This window comes from Rana temporaria, chromosome 5 (genome assembly GCF_905171775.1).
Source record: "Rana temporaria chromosome 5, aRanTem1.1, whole genome shotgun sequence".
In the NCBI taxonomy this organism is placed as follows: Eukaryota; Metazoa; Chordata; class Amphibia; order Anura; family Ranidae; genus Rana; species Rana temporaria.
Window position 1 is genome coordinate 171608647 of NC_053493.1, and position 20751 is coordinate 171629397.

At 42.7% G+C, this 20751-nt stretch overlaps 2 protein-coding genes across 2 annotated transcripts in view; one reads left to right on the forward strand and one right to left on the reverse strand.

Annotated features, from left to right (window-relative positions):
* Positions 1-9082, reverse strand: part of ROPN1L (rhophilin associated tail protein 1 like) — a 114107-nt gene extending 105025 nt beyond the window's left edge. The window contains exon 1 of the mRNA XM_040353389.1: positions 8911-9082. The gene's annotated coding sequence lies outside the window, so the exon portion shown is untranslated. The remainder of the gene's footprint in view (positions 1-8910) is intronic.
* Positions 9083-13501: 4419 nt separating this feature from the next.
* On the forward strand, positions 13502-16662 carry LOC120940483. The gene is made up of 2 exons (XM_040353391.1): positions 13502-16391; positions 16558-16662. Exon 1 carries the CDS (start codon positions 13529-13531, stop codon positions 16385-16387), a length of 2859 nt encoding a protein of 952 aa, XP_040209325.1. The 5' UTR covers positions 13502-13528; the 3' UTR covers positions 16388-16391; positions 16558-16662.
* Positions 16663-20751: the final 4089 nt, after the last annotated feature.

Here is a 20751-nt window from a genome sequence, read left to right on the forward strand (position 1 = left end):
TCTTCCTGTTTTATCACCTGCCATGCTTCTAAGGGGAGTTCTTCACCTAGAATCCTCTGCCTGAGCATGTATGAATGCTTACCACAAGCTTGAATTGGATAGGCATTCAAAATGTTCTAGATATCTGAAATTAATTGGGAGGGGGCCTCTAATAATAATCTTTCAACAGCTTTTAAGTTTTATTGTCAAAGCTTAATAAGCTGAAGTTAGATGCTGATTGGATACTATGCACCGCTGCACCCAGATTCTGTGTGCACCAGTTTTAGTAAATTTCCCCCAATGTGTCTTGTATTTATGTAATTTATCATTTTAACAGCTTGGTTTTCTTTTGTATTTGGGTACATTGGATTGTGCTACTGACTTTAGGAGAATGAGCAACAAAAGCTGTAAGGACAGCCCAGTACAAACGCTCCCACTCCCAGCATGCCTCAGTTTTTATCAATAACTATTTTTCTAGCAATTTTCTTTTGTGGCTGCAGAGCCTGGAGGAGCTCATATTTTGCAGCTTTTGTGATTGGTTGATACTTGGCAAGCAGCATGGACAGCCTATACAGTAATGTGTCTTTTGGCACTGGACTCTGTATTAGTTGTTCACCTAGGTACCTAGTTTGTGACGTGTTGAATCAGCTGCAGAGTGCTTTACAGGTTCTGGGTTGTAGTGCACCCTAGATCCTGCCTCTCTATCCCCTGATGTGTGGGGGTGGGGTCTGTGCTGGACCCCAGCTAGGGCTTCAGCCCATGTTTTACAAGAAGCCTGTTTTGATGTACATAGTTCTACTCTTAAGGAGGGTAATCCGCTGGACTTTGACTCCGACACAATCAGTCGCACAGCCAGTGGTGGGACGAAAAAGCTTCACCAGTATTGCTGCTTGAGTGGCCTGCCTTCTGTGGCTGTCTAGGATCTGAGCCTTTCTGCTCCTGAATGAATCGTATCTACAGTGTCGGTATTGAGCTTGTTCCTGTAATTTTCTGAGTGCATGCAGACCTTACTTATATCTTCTTTACGCCTACATGATCCTTTGGACAGTACCTAGGCTCTCTGATTTCTTGCTCTGGCAGGCTCTCCATAAACTCTCCAGATGATTTGAATTCTCTGTTCCAAAAGCTGGTTTACCACCATGCTTCTCAATCACTGGCTTTAACAGCTTGACTGCTGAAGCCCAGGTCTTGAGGGGCAAGGGCCTATTGAATTCAGTCTACATTATTGAAAGCTATAGAAGATGAACATTTTGCAAAGTCTACCATTGCACTTGGTAAAATGTTCTTCTCTTTGTGTGAGATGAGGAAATTTCATCCCAGAAAATGGGCCTTGAGCACTGCCAATCTTGGCTCTAGTGGTTCTTTTTTAGTAGGGTTGTCCCAATTACCACACAATTTTTTTTTTTTTTTTTTTTTTTTATAATTTTTTTTTAAATGGAAAGAACAATGCGCATACCATAAAATAATAATAAACCAAATAGAACTGCGACTCAAATGTTATACAACATAAATGATACAAAGAAAAAAGCTAAGGGTTGTCCCGATACCACACAATTTTTTATAATTTTTTTTTTTTTACAATGCTTTTTCTTTTTTTTAAGGCGGGGGGTGGACAGTGTCAGTGTGGTTTTAGTTTTTTTACAATAAAAAATGTTTATTGCAATTTTTTTTCAGCTCTATTGGGGGGCTTTGGTGAGATATCAGGGGTCTTAAGGGACCCCTGACATCTCCCCTTTGAGACGGGGAAAGGGACTAGGGATTTCCCAGTCCCTTTCTCAGCAGACTCGGCTGCGCTGAAAATGAATGGAGAGAAGACAACAGCTCCTCTCCATTCATAAACTGAAACATTGTAAACACAGTTTTTATGATGTTTCAGTTATGTGAATTAGGCAGTCAGTGATCACTGACTCTGTACTTTCGAAACAGTAAGGAGCCAGATTTACGGGCTCCTTCCTACGCTCTCCATCCTGACAGATAGAGGGGGGTGGAGGAGAATGGAGGGGGACACCAATACGGAGGGAGAGAGCAGCATGGAGGGGGACGGCAGCAGAACGGTGGGGGGGCTGGAGGAGGATGCACATGCTTGGTATGGATACCGATACTAGTATCGGGACAACCCTATTTTTTAGAGCCCATTTTTTTCATATTTTGAGGCTACCATCTGGTCTTCTGTTCACACGTTATGTTTTTCAAAGTGGAGTTCCACACAAAAATCGAACTTCTGCTTTTCGGAATCCCCAATACCTATGTCCGGAAGCTCCCACTTCTGGACATAGATGGCCGCTGTATCTGCGCATATCTACGCCACCTCTATTCCCCCCCCCCCCCACGCATGTCACACAGAACAGGGACCACGCAGCTCGACTTGCGCATGTGCAGTAGGGAACCAGGCTGTGAAACTACAAGGCTTCACTTCCTGATTCCCTTACTAAAGATGGCGGCGCCTCCACCCGAGAGCAGAGGAACAGATTGGCTTTGAGTTCCGACATCGTGGGCGCCCTGGACAGGTAAGTGTCCTTATTTTAGGCTCTATGTGCGTGCGTGTTTAAAAAAAACAAAACATTTTTTTACTTTCCTGCTCCGTGCATTGGTTTTATACAGAGCAGCCCAGATCCTCCTCTTCTCAGGACCCCCACTGGTGCTCCTGGCCCCTCCCTCCTGTCTAGTGTCCCCAGAGCGAGCAGCTTGTTGTGAGGACACCCAAGCAGGCTCACTCTTGACCCGCTGCTCTGCATGTCCATTCACACACAGAACCACGGCTTGGACCCTTCCCCTCTCTCTCCTTAATGGCTCACTGGCTTTAATTGACAGCCAGTGAAGAGGGAGAGTTCCTGGAGAGCTGAGGCTCTCATGCACATTGCTGGATCACGATGAGGCTCAGGTAAGTATTGGAGTGGGGCTGCAAAAGTGTATGTGTCCCCCTTAATGCATAGAATGGGGGGGAAGAAAAATATTGAGCCTTTAGAACCACCTTAAATTCTCAACTGATGCTGGCATTGTTCAAAAGGTTGTGCAGGCAAATCTGTATAGGCTCTGTTGAGTCACCTCTGTTATTCTGTTTGTTTTTGTGGCCCCATCCCATTGTTTTGTTGCCCACCCCTCTTGCTTTTGGATGTCCCGGTGTACATGAATACTTATCTGTTTCTCGCAATGTACAATTAGGAAAATGGGTACTTTGAATTACTGTATGTGGGTGGTGGTTTCTGTTAACGCAGGTCCTCCCCATTTGTTATTAGATTCTGCTCCTACTATTGCTTGCTAACAAAACTGAGGCATGCTGAGAGTAGTAGCGGTTATTCCAGGTGGTCTTACAACTTTGGGTTGCCAATGTCCAATTTCCTGAAGGTAGCAGCATAACCCAATGTACCCGGAACACTCATCCTGTACTCCAAGAAAAGGATTTTACAATAGGTCAAAAGTTCCTATTTTTCGCTTTCACCAGCCCAGATGAGACAATTGGTCATTATTTAAGGTAAACCTGTACTGTACTACTCTGCACAGAATCAACATACAATAAGGGCTCTAAAAAAAGACATCCTAAGAACTTACATTTTTGTCGGTGCAATTATAACTTCCCAAATAAACTTCAATCCTCTGAAACAGAGGGAGCAAAAGGAGAAATAATTTTGAAAAGATAAAAAATTGCTATTTTCGTAGTTCTTGCGCTGGGAGACATTCCCATGTAAATTCATACTTTTCAGAGATTCTTTATTTGCATTGGAATTTATGCAAGCTATGGATGTACTGTTAGTTTATTACAGGTACTTGTTTTGTACCATCAATTCATGCAACGCTTTACACACATATTGCACATTCACATTGGTCCCTGCCCTCAAGGAGCTTACAGTCTAGGGTCCCTAACTCACATGCATACAGACACATACTAGGGAAATTTAGACAGGAGCCAATTAACCTACCAGCATGTCTTGGGAGTGTGGGAGGAAACCCATACAGGCACAGGGAGAACATGCAGGTAGTGCCATGGTTGGGATTCAATCGGTAACCCTAGTGCAGCTAGGTAGAAGCGCTAACCATTTAGCCACTGTGTTGCCCCAACATTGTAACAGGTCACTTCTTATCATAAAGCAAATCTGCATTTTACACATGCAAGGCAAAGCTGCAGGTTTATTTTAATGTCTCAACCACAGCAGCATATATTCACCTTTTCTTCACTTCACTTGTCACTACATTCACCCACCAGGAGGGAAAATAAATAAATAAATGGCCTAGTATTTCCAGGTGTGTATAAATGTGGAGGATGACTGTTAAAGATGTTGCTATGTCTAGAACAGACAAAGCAAATGTTCACATTTACTTAACGTAGAACTCCATGCAAAATGTGTTCTTTTTAGTTTTTCCCTTATGAAGTAGAGAAGGGTTATAACCCCTGTTGGTTTATTTGCTTGCCGTCTGTGTCCCATTAGGGAGATTTACATTTGCTTCCTGTCCCATAGACAAAACAGGAAATCCCTGAAAATTAAATGAATCCTTTTGGGAACCAACAGAACTAAGGCCCCCATTGATAGATTTCCCTTCTATTACTTTTTTGGGGAAAACCCAAAATTTGGGATTTTCTTTTACCTTCACTTTCAGTGAATAATGGAAAACAAGACACATGGAGAGGGTGAACCTCCCAGCAATAACCTCTCTATAGCAATAAAAGCCCTCAGGTGTTCTAATCCCTCTTCACTCTTACGAAAAACGAAAGAAAATGTTTTTATTTTTTTATTTTTGTTATACTTTAAAAAATATTTGTACTAATGCAGGCATATGCAGAATTTGATATTCTCAGCAAAACTATAAAATCTTATCATTCCTACCACATATACTTTTGAATTGATAAGATGGTTTTTATAACTCCCTGAGGCTGTGCAATTTTACTGATCAGTAATGAAATATAATTATTTCCTTCCTCCTTTTTTTTTTTTTTCTGTCCATGATCGGCTCCCACTCTACCACCTTGCTCCTACATCCATGTTTTATATATCCGCATTAACCTCTTCTTTCAAAGGTTCGTGAGCAGATCACATTCAAATATTTCCACTGTTCCATGGTTAGCTGTTGCTCCTCCCTCTTCTACACCCAATGCCATGGTTGCCTTTTTAACACTGTCTCCTTTGTGTGCCTCAGTCCTTTGTGCTGGCCCTTTTGCCTTCTGGCCTCGCATCCCAAGTCTTATGTTCAGCCACCATTTTGCCTCACTACATCAGCTACCACTTATCTCTAATCGGCTCCTTACTAGTGTGTTTTATCACTCAGAGACCAAAAACCATGAGCAGGCACACATTTGCTTGTAACTGTAATATATATATATATATATATATATATATATATATATATATATTTTTTTTTTTCTCTTTTGATATTTCTTCACATGTGACAATAGAAAGTAGATATATTTATTTTTAACAAGTGGTTTGTTTTTCTAGCTAAGCGTAGGTGAAAAATGGCACTACTTTTATCGCTAATAAAGGGAACATGACCCAGCCTAAAATTTTCTATAAGGTAACAGTGCTGAAGTGTTTTTGATGCCTGGGAGTGTCTGTATTAGTCTGCTTGTCAATCTTTATTAACCCTCTGTGATACTAGGCCCAGGCTGTAAATAGGGCCTTGACCTTTGCTCAAGTCGAAAATGCCTGCACTGCTTTTGTTTTGGAAATGCTTTTTGCTATGTACGGTTAAAGCGTTTGTAAAGGCATTTTGTTCCCTGCACACTGCAATGGTTTTGCACAGAGCAGCCCCAATTCTACTCTTCTCTGGTCCCCTGCTGGTGCTCTTGGCCCCTCCCCCCCATGTTCAGTTGCTATGGGGCACTCGTGCATGCTTGCTCCTGAGCCGCATCTGTGTGTCTGAGAGATTCAGGACGTGACTCAGACTAGCCCCCTGCTCCCTCCTTACTGGCTATGATTGACAGCCAATGGCTCCTGCTGCTGTGTCTCAGCCAATAAAGAGGGAGAGACTTGAGAGCGCTTCTGGTCTTGTGCACATCGCTGGATTGGGTTCAGGTGTGTGTTTAAGGGGGGGGGATATGGGGTTGAAGGTTTTTTACCTTCATAGAATACATGAAGATAAAAAAAACCTTCAGATGTTACAACCGCTTTAAGAAGTATACATTAATCAAACATAAGAATTTTGAGTTTGAATAAAAACTATAATGGTTTTGGGTCCAGTTTTAAGGTGTTAATACAGGGTACCCCTTGTTAAAAAAATTATTTTACAGTATATCTCACACAGTATAGTAGGCACTCAAAGTGCTTCCACGGATTAACAAGAAGAATGTATGTATGAAGAAATCACATAACATGTTTAAAATACTTAGGTTTTAATAGTCTTTATACTGTACCTTAACCCAAAATGTATGTTGTTGGCACCCCTATGATTCATTATGTTATAAAATCCTAGTTGAGCTTCACAGCACATCAAACCTTTTTTCTTACAATATGTGGAAAAACATGATAAAGTCTGCATTGCAGCTACATAAGCTTATATACCAGTCAGTTTTTACACACACACAAAACGGTGGCTTGTCTTGATCTCTCTTCGTAAAGAATTAAGTGTCTGACCTGTTTATTTTACTGAGGTCCTCGGTATTAAACACTGCTATAAAATGTTACAATTGTAACAGATGTGGAATCCCAGGTTGTGCGAGGTTGGATTGAGTGATTGAAAAATAATTGTTTGTATATTTATTGCTTTTAATTTTGTGTCTGCAAAACTTTAATAAATAGTTTTGTTAAAAAGCCAAGCTTTTCTACATTATGCTCTGTTCATTTATATTTATTGATGTCATAATGGAATTAGTACATCTATGGAGTACCACAAACAAGAACTGGTGGGGTAATCTGGTAATTAAACACTTATCACAAATTGTATGATTGGTGTTCTTTTTTGGCATATAGCATAGCATTATGGGATTGGGTGTGTGTGTGTGTGTGTGTGTGTGTGTATATATATATATATATATATATATATATATATATATATATATATATATATATATATACACACATATACATATATACACACACACACACACACACACACACACACACACACAGCTTTTTTTCAGGGGGAACTCAGTTCCACCACCTCTGGCTCAGACCCTTTGGTGCCTGCTCACCACAATCACTTGTAAACACAGAAGTCTGGTTTCTTTGTTTACAAGTGACAGCTCTGCACTCTGTGTGTAACCCCCTGAACTCTGCACTCTGTATGTAATGCAATCCTAGTATTTAATGCCCCTTTAACCACTTAAGCCCCGGACCAATATGCTGGCTAAAGACCCAAGGGGTTTTTACCTTTTCGGGACTGCGTCGCTTTAACAGACAATTGCGCGGTCGTGCGACGTGGCTCCCAAACAAAATTGGCGTCCTTTTTTCCCCACAAATAGAGCTTTCTTTTGGTGGTATTTGATCACCTCTGCGGTTTTTATTTGTTGCGCTATAAACAAAAATAGAGCGACAATTTAAAAAAAAATGCAATATTTTTTACTTTTTGCTGTAATAAATATCCCCCAAAAACATATATAAAATTTATTTTTTTCCTCAGTTTAGGCCGATACGTATTCTTCTACCTATTTTTGGTAAAAATCGCAATAATCGTTTATCGGTTGGTTTGCGCAAAATTTATAGCGTTTACAAAATAGGGAATAGTTTTTTTGCATTTTTATTTTTTTTACTAGTAATGGCGGCGATCAGCGGTTTTTTTCGTGACTGCGACATTATGGCGGACACTTCGGACAATTTTGACACATTTTTGGGACCATTGTCATTTTCACAACAAATAAATGCATTTAAATTGCTTTCTTTATTGTGAAAATGACAGTTGCAGTTTGGGAGTTAACCACAGGGGGCGCTGTAACATTTAGGGATCACCTAGTGTGTGTTTACTAGTGTAGGGGGGTGTTGCTGTAGGACTGACACCATCGATCGAGTCTTCCCTATAAAAGGGATCACTCGATCGATGCGCCGCCACAGTGAAGCACGGGGAAGCCGTGTTTTACACACGGCTCTCCCCGTTCTTCAGCTCCGGGGAGCGATTGCGACGGAGCGGCTAAAAACAAATAGCCGCGCCGTCGTCCCGGATCGCTCCCCGAGCGGACCCGACCTCTGCATGTACCGGGGGGGGGGGTGTCCCGATTGGACCCCCCACCCATGTCTAGCAGAGGACGTACAGGTACGTACATGTGCCTGTCCGTGCCATTCTGCTGACGTATATGTACATGAGGAGGTCGGGAACTGGTTAAGACCCTTCTACTGTTTGTTAAATCTGAACGGGGTCGTGGTTGAGTTCCTGCACCTATTTTCTGAGAAAAAAAAAGCTCCGTGTGTGTATGTACATATACACATATACATACATAGCAGTGGAGGCTTGCTGTTTCTTTTCCATGTCCTTTCATAATCGAAGTACATCTGTGCGGCTATTTCTTGCCAGATCTGGCCTTTCCTGTGGTGGTTCATCTACAAGAAATCATGGGAGGGGGAGTATTTGTACCCCAGAGTAATGAATATCCACATCCAGCCACTATCTGACAGCAATGATTTGCCTATGCCTCTGCTGCCCAGCAGCTCTCTTCCCAAATCTTTGATGTGGCAAAAGGTCTAGGGCACAGTGTAGGAGGCAAACCTGTGCTGCCTCATATTTTGTTTTGTGCATTTATGTGTGTTGCATTGTTCTGACATGGGTTTAATATTCAAAGCATCAGGCTGCACAAAAACGAAAGGGGGGCTTGTTATTCTTCTTTACCGCTGCAATCTGCTGCTGTGAACCACTCCCATTCACATACTTCTTTTTTTTCTTGTCTTTATGTCCTTGCATTGGCATACCAATGCATCTGGTGTGAATGGACCCAAAATTACATTCTGTTACAAGGTGGTAACGCTTAAAGCATATCTAAATCCAAAACCAAAAGTAGTATATATTGTAGCTTACCAGTCCTTGGGCTGCAAATGCTCCTTGCTCTCTACACTAGGGAGGTGGGGTCTTGTAGTTCACAGAAGGTTGATAAGATTGTTTGCTTGATATTTCCATTCAGTGCTCCGGAAGATACCTGGGCACAAGATCAACAAGATTTTTTCAGAAGAAATGTACTTGGCCAGAAACTAGAGAACGAATGCAGCCACCACATCTAAGAACTGGTAGACTGCAATATATTATTATTTTTTTGTAAAGTGCAACTTTAGTCTGCAAAATAAGTTCTTTTTTCAGGTATAGCTATGTAAAACCTTAAAAATAAGTGCCTCTACTGTTTTAAAATCGAGTAAGACACTGTCTCGCCATGCTTTACGCAGCCTCAGTAGCTCTCTATTCTTGGGGCTATGCCAATAATCAGAGAAGTGAGTGAGTCACTCGAGGCAGATCTGCTGATGGCCTGAAGATTTAATGCTCAGGGGGGAGGAAGCAATGTGTATGACAGACGAACAAATCACTAAAGAGCTTATACATATGAAACAGTACATTGAAATTTGTGGGACTTTGCATGTACCCTCCGGGGTTTAATAAATGCTAGATCAAGTCTTTAAAAGATGAACTCAATTTTATTGAAGATTACATACAAATAGTTTCAAAAGAAAAACAAAATGCTTAAAATCAAGGTTGCAGGCTAGTTGTCCAGGGTGTAATCATCCTGGTTATGATATCCAATCCAACTGGATCTCATAACCAGGATGATTACACCCTGGACAACTAGCCTGTAAACTTGATTTTAAGTATTTTGTTTCTCTTAAAACTATTTGTATGTAATCTTTACTAAAATTGAGTTCATCTTTTAACCATTTGCTGACCAGCCGCTGCAGATATACCGGTACGGCGCTTCGTGTAATGGCTATAGCAGGTGACTGCGATGTCCATCAGCCACCCGCGATTGTGCCACAGAGAGACAAAACGGGGAACTGCCAGTGTAAACAAAGGGGATGCCTGTTCTGATGAGAGTAGAGAGATTGTCTGTTCCTAGTGATCTGGAACCGCAATCTCTCTACTCCCAGTCAGTTCACTCCCCCCACAGTTAGAAACACTTCCCTAGGGAACACTTAACCCCTTGATCGCCCCCCAGCATTAACCCCTTTCCTGCCAGTGTCATTTTTACTGTGATCAGTGGATATTTTTAGTTCTGATCACTGTAATGTCACTGGTCCCAAAAAAAGGTCTGATCTGTCTGCCGCAATCCTGCTAAAAATCACTGATCACCGCCATAACTAGTAAAACAATAATAATAAAAATGCCATAAATCTATCCCATATTTTGTAGACAGTATAACTTTTGCACAAACCAATCAATATATGTTGATTAGGATTTTTTTAATCAAAAATATGTAGCGGAATAAATTTTGGCCTAAATTGATTAATTCATTTGTTCGATATATATGTTATAGCAAAAAGTTAGATTTTTTTTTTATAGCGCAAAAAATAACAAACACAGAGGTGATTAAATACCACTAAAAGAAAGCTCTATTTGTGGTAAAAAAAAAAATAGAACATAACTTTTTTTTGGGGGGGGTATAGCATCGCACGCCCACGCAATTTTCGGTTAAAGTAACGCCGTGTTGTATTGCAAAAAATGGCATGGTCATTAGGGGGTCAATTCTTCCGTGGTTAACTGCTTGCCGACCAGCCGCCGCAGTTATATGGCGGCAGGTCGGCTCTGCTGGGCGAGATCATGTAGGTATACGTCATCTCGCCGTTCAGCCAATAGGGGCGCGCTCTCGTCGCCGACACGCGTGATCACCGCTGGGCACCCGCGATCGCTCGTTACAGAGCGAGAACTGGGAGCTGTGTGTGTACACACAGCTCCCGGTCCTGTCGGGGAGAAATGCCTGATCATCTGTTCATACAATGTATGAACAGCGATCAGTCATTTCCCCAAGTCAGTCAGTCCCCCTTCAGTTAGAACACACCTAGGGAACACACCTAGGGAACATAATTAACCCCTTCCTCGCCCCCTAGTGTTAACCCCTTCCCTGCCAGTGGCATTTTTATAGTAATCAATGCATTTTTATAGCACTGCTATAAAAATTACAATGGTCCCAAAAATGTGTCTAAAGTGTCCGAAGTGTCCGCCATAATGTCGCAGTACTGATAAAAATCGCTGATCGCCGCTATCACTAGTAAAAAAAAAAAAAAAATATTAATAATGCCATAAAAATACTATCCCCTATTTTGTAAACGCAAACCAATCAATAAACGCTTATTGCAATATATATTTTTTTTTTTTACAAAAAATATGTAGACGAATACGTATCGGCCTAAACTGAGGAAAAAAATATTTTTTATATATTTTTGGGGAAATTTATTATAGCAAAAAGTAAAAAATATTTTCTCTCAAGCGTCTTCCAGGACAGCCCATGAGACCTAGGGCTCCTCCTACCAGGACAGGAAACACGTTAACCCCCACCAGATAAAAGGGCGGTCCTCCAGGCCCCATGCCAGTATTAGTGTTTCCTCCGGATGGGGGGTAACATGTTTCAGGAACCTGGTCCCCTAGGTCTCATGGGCAGGGGCTCTAATGACCGTTCAAAGGGGTATGTATATATTTTGACTAACCTCCTTGCCATTAGCAGTTTTTTCCATGGGGAAGTTTTTGCTGCTGCCCTTGCTTCTTTGTGCCTGGAGAGGGCCAGGACCGGGATGGCGTCGGGTCCCTTGCGCTGTTCGCAGCACAGGCTGTATGTTGGTGAGAGTGTTTCCCGCACACAGCATGGCTGATTCGTGCTGGGAAACGTGGAGCTCACTAGCGCTGGTAGGGGCGGAGCCTCTGCGCTTCAAGCTGGCTACAGGAAGATCCGGCGAGGGTCACTTCCGGGTCGCATGACGTCATCCTCGGGCGCCGGAGACATGGTTCCTGTCTCCATAAAACGGCGCGAAACGGGGGCTAATGGCTGCTGGTGATTTCTGGTAAAGACAGCACAGGCTGTAGGACTACCAGACGGACGGCATGGACAATCCTGCGATAATCGCTCAGGCAACGGATGCAGTCCCCAACACCAGCACCTCTCAGGTAAGCTGCAAGTGTTTTTTTATGGTCACTTTTTCTTGCTATCCTGGTGAAGGTTTTTACCCCCCCCTCCCAATCATAGGATTAGGTGTTAGGGGACACATTTTCTTCTCCTGCACGTGGTGATGGAGTATTTTTTTTGTGGCTTGGGTTACTTATGGGGTCATTTAATTGTGTCTTTCAGGCCAAGACTCAGGACAAAGCCCAATCACAGCCACATAAGAGAAAATGTGCGGTGTGCGGTAACAAACTGAGTTCCACTTGGGGAAAACCAGTTTGCCGCACTTGTATAGATGGTTTAGTGAAGGATGACCCAGTGACCTCATGTCAAAAAATGTTGACTTCGGTCAGGGATGAGCTTGCTTCTACCTTTGGCTCATTTAGGGAGTTGATTGACAAAATGCAGGTTCCCCAACAGGGTACATCTTCAAAAAGAAAGGCTTCAGTGGTTAGCACCCCGCAGGTGAGCGTAGAGAGTGAAGACTCTGAGGCTGAAGCCAAATCTACCCATTCTTCTCAGGAAGACTCAGGGTCAGATACAGAGCCCAAGGATAGAGTATCCTCTAAAGGCTCAAGGTTCAAATTGTCTCTGGAAGATGTGGATAATTTGTTAAAAGCCATCTATACCACCCTTGAAATGGAGGAGGAGGAGGTACAAATGTCTAAGCATGACCTTATGTACAAAGGTTTGCACAAAAAGAAAAGTAAAAACTTTCCAGTGCACGATTCCCTCCTTAATACGATCAAACTGGAGTGGGAGAGTCCAGAGAGAAAACCTTTCTTTTCCGGTAACCTAAAAAGAAGGTTTCCATTTGATGAGGATGCAGCGCTACCGTGGAATAAGAACCCAAAGTTAGATGCTCCTCTTTCAAAAGTTTCAAAAAATTCGGACCTGGCGTTTGATGACATGGGTACGCTAAAGGATCCTATGGACAAAAAATGTGATGTCCTTCTTCATAGAGCTTGGGATTCAGCTATGGGGAATCTCAAACCAGCTCTGGCCTCTACTTGTGTAGCCAGAAATCTGGAGGAATGGCTTACACAAATCCAAACCCATCTTTTAGCGGGTACTTCTAGGGAAGAGATTTTAAAATCCTTTCCTCTCCTTTTTAGTGCTGTGGGTTTTCTGGCAGATTCATCTGCGGAATCAGTAAGAATGACAGCCAGAACTTCAGCTTTAGTGAACTCAGCCAGAAGAAGCATTTGGCTTAAAACATGGTCTGGGGATGCAGCATCTAAATTACGATTATGTGGGCTTCCCCTAAACGGGGATCATCTTTTTGGCCCAGGTTTGCAGGAGGCACTGGAACGTACGGCCGATAGGAAAAAGGCCTTTCCAGAAAAGAAAAAGCAGACGGGAAGAAAGTTTTTTCGTGGCCAAAATAAAGGCTTGCCATGGCAACAAGGTCCTAAAGAAAAGGACAATAGGCCCAAAAAACATTGGTCCGGGTACAAAGGCAAAGGGAGAGGAGGTGTGTTGTTTAACACACCTCAGCAGCCCGCCAAGCCACAATGACCAACATCTGCCAGTGGGGGGAAGACTGAGGGCCTTTCTCCCACAATGGGCAACCGTCACCTCAAGTCCCTTCATTCTGGATCTGGTGGCAAATGGATACAGGCTAGAGTTTTCCTGTCGGCCACCAGAACGACTCTTGATCACATCTCCTCCCAAAGATCGGGAGAAAGCAAGAGCTCTGGGTCTCCAAGTAGGAGAGTTGTTAGACCAGAAGGTCCTGATTCCGGTTCCTCGGTCAGATCAGAACAAAGGGTTTTATTCCCACATTTTTGTCATCAGAAAGCCGTCAGGAAAGTATCGGCTTATTCTGAATCTTCGGTCTCTAAATCAATCGATCCGATACAAACACTTCAGGATGGAGACAGTCTTCTCTATCAAGAATCTGCTTTACCCAAACTGTTTTATGGCCACGTTGGACCTCAGGGATGCTTACCTACATGTCCCGATCCATCCGGCTTTCCAGAGATTCCTGAGAATAGCAGTAAAGATGGGATCGGAAATCAGGCACTTCCAGTTTCAGGCCCTCCCCTTCGGTCTGTCCTCTTCCCCTCGTATCTTCACAAAGGTATTGGGGGAAGCGCTGGCGCCACTAAGATTAAAGGCGATAACTATCATCCCTTACCTGGACGATCTATTAATAGTGGCAGAGTCCCGCCAGAAATTACTAGCAGATCTTCAGACTGTACTCGACTTCCTTCAATCCCTGGGCTGGTTGATAAACAGGGAAAAGTCTTCCCTAGATCCAGCCCAGAAGGTGAAGTACCTGGGTTACGACTTTTGCTCAGTAGTCCAAAAAGTTTTTCTCCCAGAAGAGAAGGTCTCCAAGATGGTGCAAGCAGTGTCAGCCTTACAGACCAATCAGTTGGTTTCACTGAGGGAAATTTCAAGGACGGTAGGTCTCATGACCTCGTGTTTCCCTGCGGTACCATGGGCAAGGTTCCATCAGAGACCATTGCAGAGATTCCTTCTGGAAAATTGGGACGGGGACGCCAGGTCCCTAGAGTCAAAAGTTTGGTTACCGACCAAGGTAAAGAGAAGTTTGTGGTGGTGGAGGAAAAATCTGCACCTAGCAAAAGGCCTGCCTTGGTCCATCTCGATATCCAAGAGGATCACGACGGACGCAAGTGCCTGGGGGTGGGGAGCCCACCTCAAAGACCAGGTCGCACAGGGGAAATGGTCCTTGAAGGAAGCAAGAGCCTCATCGAACCAGAGGGAGCTGCTAGCGGTGCAAAGAGCCCTGCAAGCTTTTCAATCGGAGGTCAGGGGTCACAATCTCCAGATCCTGTCAGACAACATTGCGACAGTGGCGTACCTCAACAAACAAGGAGGCACGAGGAGTCGAATTCTTCAAGGAATCGCACAAAACATTTTGTCTTGGGCAGAAGTAAATCTAGGCTCAATTTCAGCAGTGCACCTGAAGGGGACGCAAAACAGTTTGGCAGACTACCTCAGTCGCCACAGGGTGGAGCGAGACAATTGGTCACTTCATCCAGAAGTCTTTTTGGAGATCACCAACAAATGGGGTTGTCCCGAAGCGGATCTGTTCGCAAATCAGGACAACCGCAAAACAGAGGAGTTCTTTTCTCTAAACCCAGAGGATCGATCACTGGGGATAGATGCCCTGGCGAATCCGTGGCCCTTCAACCTCTGCTACGCATTTCCGCCAATCAGACTCATTCCGGAAGTGCTCCGGAAGTTTCTCCTAGAAGAAACAGATCTTATTCTGATCGCCCCCTTCTGGCCCAAGAGGCCATGGTTTTCCCTGCTACAGTCTCTGGTCTCGGAGCCTCCACTGAGACTTCAGAACAGAGAGGACTTGCTGTCGCAGGGTCCAGTGTCACACCCACAGGTGGTTTCATTAAGCTTGACAGCTTGGTATCTGAAGAGAAGATACTGAAGGCTCAGGGGTTTTCTGACAAGGTGATTAGAACCTTGGTAAATTGCAGAAAACCAGTCACTAGAGCCATCTATTCCAAGGTTTGGAAAAAGTTTAATTCATGGTTGTCTGAAAACCAAAGATCAACGCATGATGTTCCTTCTATTTTGGAATTTTTTCAAGAGGGTGTCGACAAGGGTCTTTCAGTTAGTACCTTAAAGGTACAGGCGGCAGCTATCAGCGTTTTCCTCCAGTTTTCTCTTTTGGAAAATCCCATGGTAGCTAGATTCTTTAAATCCATTTCAAGGGCCAGGCCAGTAGTGGTAAGAAGTTGTCCAACTTGGGACCTGTCCCTGGTACTTCAAACTCTGGTAGAGTTTCCCTTTGAGCCTTTGGAGGATATTTCTGTTAAATTACTTACCTTAAAAACTATTTTTTTAGTAGCTATTACCTCAGCTCGTAGAGTAAGCGAGTTACAGGCCTTATCAGTAAGGGAGCCTTTCCTCACGATTTTTGAGGATCGAGTTGTATTGAAAACTGATCCAGGTTTTTTGCCTAAGGTAGCTAGTACATTTCACAGATCACAAGACATTGTACTGCCATCCTTTTGTAGTTCACCACAGGGTGATCAGGAAAAGAAATTTAGTTTTTTAGATGTAAGAAGAACCCTTCTTGCATATTTGGAGGTCACCAAGGTCTTCAGGAAGACAGACGCTTTATTTGTCCTTTTTTCAGGTACACACAAAGGTAAAGGTGCATCTAAAGCCACATTGGCTAGATGGATTAAGCAGGCCATCTCAGAATCCTATAAAATCAGAGAAGTTCCTACACCTTTTGTTACAGCACATTCAACAAGAGCTTTGGCTGCATCTTGGGCTGAGAGGGCTGGTGCTTCACCAGAACAAATCTGTAAAGCTGCCACATGGTCCAGTTATTCGACCTTTATTAAACATTATCGCCTGGATCTGCTATCCGCTCAAGAACAGGCGTTTGGTCGAAAGGTCCTTCAGGCAGTTGTCCCACCCTAGACTGGTAAGTTCTGGCTCATCGTCTCATGGGCTGTCCTGGAAGACGCTTGAGAGAAAAGCTGAGTTAGGCTTACCGGTAACTCCTTTTCTGAGAGTCTTCCAGGACAGCCGGATTCCCACCCGGTTTTGTTGTATGGAAGTTATGTGTTATTAATGCATATGTTTTTCAGGGTAGTCCTACGGTTCTCGAGAAGACTGGCATGGGGCCTGGAGGACCGCCCTTTTATCTGGTGGGGGTTAACGTGTTTCCTGTCCTGGTAGGAGGAGCCCTAGGTCTCATGGGCTGTCCTGGAAGACTCTCAGAAAAGGAGTTACCGGTAAGCCTAACTCAGCTTTTTTTCAAAATTGTCGCTCTATTTTTGTTTATAGCGCAAAAACTAAAAACTGCAGAGGTGATCAAATACCACCAATAGAAAGCTCTATTTGTGGGAAAAAAAGGACGCCAATTTTGTTTGGGAGCCACGTCGCACAACCGCACAATTGTCAGTTAAAGTGACGCAGTGCCGAATCGCAAAAAGTGGCCCGGTCATTGACCAGCAATATGGTCCGGGGCTTAAGTGGTTAAAGACTTGATCTAGCATTTATTAAACCCTGGATGGTACGTGCAAAGTCCCATAACTTTCAATGTACTGGTTCATATATATAATATGCTATATGGGATGTTAGTTATCTTTTTTTGATCCTTTGACGTGGAGTAACACATTTTTAATTTGATGAGACAGACTCTGCCAAGGGAACACAGATTAGGGAGAGAAAAACAGGAAAGGTGACAGGAAAAACTCTTCTACCAGGAAGACACAAAAACGTTGTTAAACAAAGTGTAACATATTGGGTATCTATTTACTCCTTGTGATATCATCTTTTATGTTTTACCAAATAATTGATAATTTTATTTTTGTGCATTAAAATTTAATAAAGTGTATTTTTTCTAAACAAATTGCACTTGAAAAACTGCTGCGTAAATTCCGGGTGACATAAAAATTGCAAATTCTCTAGGGTCTTAAAAAATATATAATTTTGGGGGGGGGTTCTATGTAACATTCTAGCAAAAAAATTGAGATTTCGCCTCCCAGGACAGCTACTTGAGAGATGATTGGATTCACCCTCTACAGGAAACACAAATCGGATACAATTTAAAAGACCCCTCCCTTTCTTCTGACCCTCAGTTGTTTTGCGTTTCCAGACCCTCCAGGAGCACTGACATGTTTTTTGTTTTCTTAGGTCTGGTAACTATGGTTGGTGTACCCCCTTCTCTGGTATCATCCAGGAATGTCGTGGCCAAGTCCTGGGTGATAGTCCTGTACTTTTATCCAGAAGGGTTTCCTATTTCTGAGGTTTCTTGCCTACCTGGTGGTGTGAGTGGTGGCAACCACCGAGGTGTACCAAGATGGCGTCAGAGGACTTCCGGTGATGTGGCAAGATGGCACTGGAACTGGAAGTCTCGTGACGCACTTCCGGGCACCGTTTTTATTAGGAAGCACTGAGGACATGCTGCCTGGGGGAGCAGTCTGCTGACGCCGGACAGGCGCATTTAGCAGGACAACAGCAGTCTCCAGCCGATCTCCACTTGCCTGATGGAGCTTGAGGTCAGGTCTGAGGATGGAGCAACCGCTCGGATTAAACCAGTGGCAGCATCCGGGTCTCATACTGCCCCCAAGGTAAGCTCTTGTCTGTGGATAGCTTCTACAGCAGGGGACTCTTTTGCTCCTTCAGCCCCTTCCAGGAATCCCCAGTGACACCAGAATAGAGGGAAGGTTGTCCCATTTCGTCAACGAATGGACAGATATTTCCAAAAATGCCTTTATTCTTTAAACATTGGAAAGAAAAAAAAATTGCGCTAACCCCCTAACCTTGTGATATAAATAATGAATTGGAAAAATAAATCACCCCAAAAAAATTTATATATACCCAAAACCAGGTTAGTGATAAACAATAATAAACTTGTGTCAATTGACATAAAATTAACAATTCCCTTAATTCAAAAGGTGAAATTAGAAGGAATATATTAGCATTGACCATTAAATATAATTCAAAGAGATTCCTAAAAATTGTGTATAGTCCATAAGTAATTAATAATAATGAACACCAAATAATGAACACCAGTGCTTAGTGCAAAAAAAAAGTCCATAAGTTGATAAACTATCGTGTCCAAAAACATGATGAATCCTCCACCAATCAGCAGAAATTACTTCTTACCAGCTTGCTATAATCCCCTATAACGGAGGATCACTATGTGCATGTAATCAAGATTCTCACTCCAGAAAACAGCCAAAACAAATCCGATCTTTAGGCAGTAACTCTCGTCCAATAACCAACAGGAATCATCAGTAGATGTAACCAATATATAAGAAATTATAAAGGCGCCACATAGTGCGTTAAACGTATACAAAAATGTATTAGTAAGTTGGTAATGCACTTACAGTATTGCAGATCAAAAAAAGGCCTATAGTCTGTTGTGCCGGCTGGTACACAAACTCAGACACCCGTCTACTGGAGAATCGTATGGAGCTTGAGGTGACATCAGTATGCCGCTCTGCCTGGCATCACCTCAAGCTCTATACGATTCCCCAGTAGGACGGGTGTCTGAGTTTGTGTACCGGCACAACAGACTATAGGCCTATTTTTGATCTGCAATACTGTAAGTGCATTACCAACTTTTTAATACATTTTGTATACGTTTAAGGCACTATGTGGCACCTTTATCATTTCTTCTATATCGGTTACATCTACTGATGATTCCTGTTCATTATTGGACAAGAGTTACTGCCTAAAGATCAGATTTGTTTTGGCTTTTTTCTGGAGTGAGAATTTTGATTACATGAACATAGTGATCCTCCATTATATGGGATCATAGCAAGCTGGTAAGAAGTAATTTCTGCTGATTGGTGGAAGATTCATCATGTTTTTTGACATGATAGTCTATCAACTTATGGACTTTTTTTTTTGCACTAAGCACTGGTGTTCTTTATTATATTAATTACTTATGGACTATACACAATTTTTAGGAATCTCTTTGAATTATATTTAATGGTCAATACTAATATATTAATTCTAATTTCATGTTCATCACCTTTTGAATTAAGGGAATTGTTTATTTTATGTCAATTGACACAAGTTTATTATTGTTTATCACTAACCTGGTTTTGAGTATATATAATTTTTTTGGGGTGATTTATTTTTCCAATTTATTATTTATATCACAAGGTTAGGGGGTCAGCGCAATTTATTTTTCTTTCCATGCTTTTTCTTGTATTTTTGGTTTACATGCTAATCGCAGCTCCCAACTTAATAGCTGCGACTTGGTTTTGCAGCTATTCTTTTTTCAATTACTTCTAGCGCAGTTTTTCCAATTTTCCATTGGAAAGTGGTTACAGGTTGGGATTCAAAACTTTTCACCCCCAGAGATTTTTTCTTACCCATTTGCCAAGAGACCAGGAGAGACGGCAAGCCATGATGAAGCTAATTTCTGTGTGAGAAACAGAGGGAGTTATTTCTCCTGTTAGGCAGATTCAAAAATTCCGGGGATTTTATTCCCACGTCTTTCTGGTCAAGAAAGCTTCTGGCGACTTTTGTATGGTCATCAATTTAAACGTCCTGAACAAATTCATAGTCTACAGACGTTTCGGGATGGAAAATATTTATTCTGTAAGAAATCTGTTGTTGCCAGGGGTCTTCATGACAACCCCGGATCTCCAGGACATTTATCTTCATGTTTCAATCTGCCAGGGTCAACGAAGGTTCCTCAGATTTGCGATTCTCATGGAGAAACGGGCCAAGGCATTGGCAGTTCAATGCCATTCCTTTTGGTCTCTCGGTAGCACCCAGAATAAAAAAAAAAAATCATGGTCGAAGTCATGGCCTTTTTTCGGATACAGAGTGTATCGATCGTCCCATATCTAGATGACTTTTTGATCTCTGCTCGAGACAAAGAGTCTCTTTTTCAGGATCTGCAGTTGGTTTTATGGACCTTTCAGAAATTGGGGTGGAAAATCAACCAGCGGAAGTCTTGCCTGATGCCCTCCCAGAGCATCCTTTTCCTAGGTTATCGTATAGACTCTGTTGTCCAAAAGATTTTTCTTCCCGAAGAGAACATTTTGAAAATTCTCTCCATGCAGGCCTTCAAGCTGCTCCCGCAGACCTCCCTTCAGCGGATCATGCTGTTATTAGGGTTAATGACTGCGGCCATCCCAGGGGTGCCTTGGGCCCAATTACACTCAAGACCCCTTCAGGTGTTTCTTTTACTCCATTGGTGGTAGACTCCAATCCTGGTGGTAGCAGCGGGTTCACCTGCAGGGAGGGAAGAACTGGGCACAACAGGCTCTGGTAAAAATTACCATAGATGCCAGTCTGTGGGGCTGGGGTGC